The following is a 1,835-nucleotide window of genomic DNA, read 5'->3' on the forward strand; positions in this document are numbered from 1 at the left end:
GGTCTTTTCCAACCTTAATGATTCTGTGATTCTGTTAGCAAGGTGATACAGGGGCAGCACCTGTGCCCTGGGAGAAGCCCCAGGTCCTGGGGATGCCGTATAGGCACAGGACTTATAGGAGAGGAGGAAGGAGGCAGCCGACGGCAGCAGCACCGCACCCAGCTGCACTTTGCAGTAAAGCCCAAAGCATTTTTATGAGGAACGGGGGAGGAACAGCAGCAGGGATGGATGGAGACCTAACCTGTTCCCGTCTCCCCACCACGCATCCCAAGCAGAGCCGCTCTGGTCGCTCACCCGGAGCCGGACGACCTGGGTGACGGAGGGCTCGTTCTCCCGCAGGGCCCCCAGGTATGCCTCCTTCTGGAAGGTGGGGACATTGTCGTTGACATCGAGGACATTGATCCTGACGCGCCCTGTCGTCTCCTCCCCGCCACCGTCCCGGGCAATGACAGTCAGGGTGTAGCGCTGCGTGGTCTCGAAGTCCAGCCGAGCTGTCAGGAGGATTACGCCCGTGTCCTTGTCCAGCGAGAAACTGAGGGGATCGGAAAGGAGGGGGAAAGCCCTGGTGATGCTGGAGATGGAGAGGTGGGGTGGCAGCAGCCTCACAGCTAGCATCACAGTGGGTGAAGGGATATTTCTGCTGAGGGATATTTGGTCCCAGAGCACCTTCAAGAGCTCGGCACAGGTGGTGCGATAGAAACCCTCAGCGCTACTCTACAGGCAGAGCAAGTGGGCTCAGAGGCCCCCAGATCCCTTCTGCTGGGCAGCCCACATTCCTCCCCCAGCTGCCCACCACGACTGGACCTCATGCGATGCTCCAGGGCCAACAACTTGCTGGCAGGTGCATTTATCGGTCCCAAGCACCGCTGGTGCCTGCAGGTCCTGATTCAGCAAAGTGGTTAAACACGCTGAGCATCAGGCATGTGCTGAAGTTAACTCACCCCTTTGGGAGACAACGTAGTGGGGTTTTCATGGGGTATCTCACAGGTAGGACATAACGAATGTCCTTAATTGCCACGTGACTTCTCAGTGAGGCTAGAAGAGGAATTTGAAGAACCAAAGTCATGCTGGTGGTTCAGTCACACTTACCGGTCGGGGTCATCGCTGAAAAAATAACCGACTTTCCCGTATGTGCCCACGTCATTGTCAGTTGCCTGAAAAAATAAAAGTTAATTAATAAATGAAGGTACTTACGGGAACGCTGCGTTACCCACGCTGCTGAATCCGTTACCTCCTCTTTACCTCCTTCCACCCTGGCGCCAGCGGGCTGGCATCAGCGCAGACATCGTGCGCGGCCACGTATCACCTGAGAGATGCGGGGCTGGGGCCGCCTGTGCCCACCTGGGTTATCCTGTGCGTCCCTGACTCGCTGCTGCTCTGGATAACAGCCCTCCATCAACAGCTCTCAGCATCACTCCCGAAAACTTTGGCGTGGAAAATTTGACGTGTATGTACTTGCCCTGACATACTAAGCTGATCCGGGAAGCGCACGTGAAATAAAGGTCTCACTGGACAATTCTTGCAGGCTACCCATCCTGGCCCGGTGAAACCAAGAGCCAGGACCCTGCATACACAGCTCTTACCCGTCCCTGCACATTCAGGGCTGATGGCATGGGGAGAGAAATAAAAAAACCTAGCCTGCTTCAAAACTCCTCCAGGCTAAAACACAGGCTAAAGGCAAGGGAAGGAATTTAGACCTTGCTTTCCACAAGCGGCTCCCGCCGGACGGCCCTTCTGGGGGTTGCAATCTGCTGCAATCCCACCCGATGCACCGATGCCCTCGGGATGCTGCGGCACGGGCGTGCAGTGCCGGCTCCCCGCCACAGCGCGGCCGA

The 1,835-nt window shown here is 56.9% G+C and overlaps 1 protein-coding gene across 1 annotated transcript in view; it reads right to left on the bottom strand.

Annotated features, from left to right (window-relative positions):
- Nucleotides 1-1,835, bottom strand: part of CDH23 (cadherin-related 23) — a gene marked incomplete at both ends in the record, with an annotated part of 127,246 nt that overhangs the window by 30,952 nt on the left and 94,459 nt on the right. Inside the window, 2 exons of the mRNA XM_010294518.1 lie at nucleotides 295-532; nucleotides 1,090-1,154. Coding sequence (XP_010292820.1) covers nucleotides 295-532; nucleotides 1,090-1,154 — 303 coding nt within the window. The remainder of the gene's footprint in view (nucleotides 1-294; nucleotides 533-1,089; nucleotides 1,155-1,835) is intronic.

Source organism: Phaethon lepturus, unplaced genomic scaffold (genome assembly GCF_000687285.1).
Source record: "Phaethon lepturus isolate BGI_N335 unplaced genomic scaffold, ASM68728v1 scaffold24189, whole genome shotgun sequence".
Classification (NCBI taxonomy): domain Eukaryota; kingdom Metazoa; phylum Chordata; class Aves; order Phaethontiformes; family Phaethontidae; genus Phaethon; species Phaethon lepturus.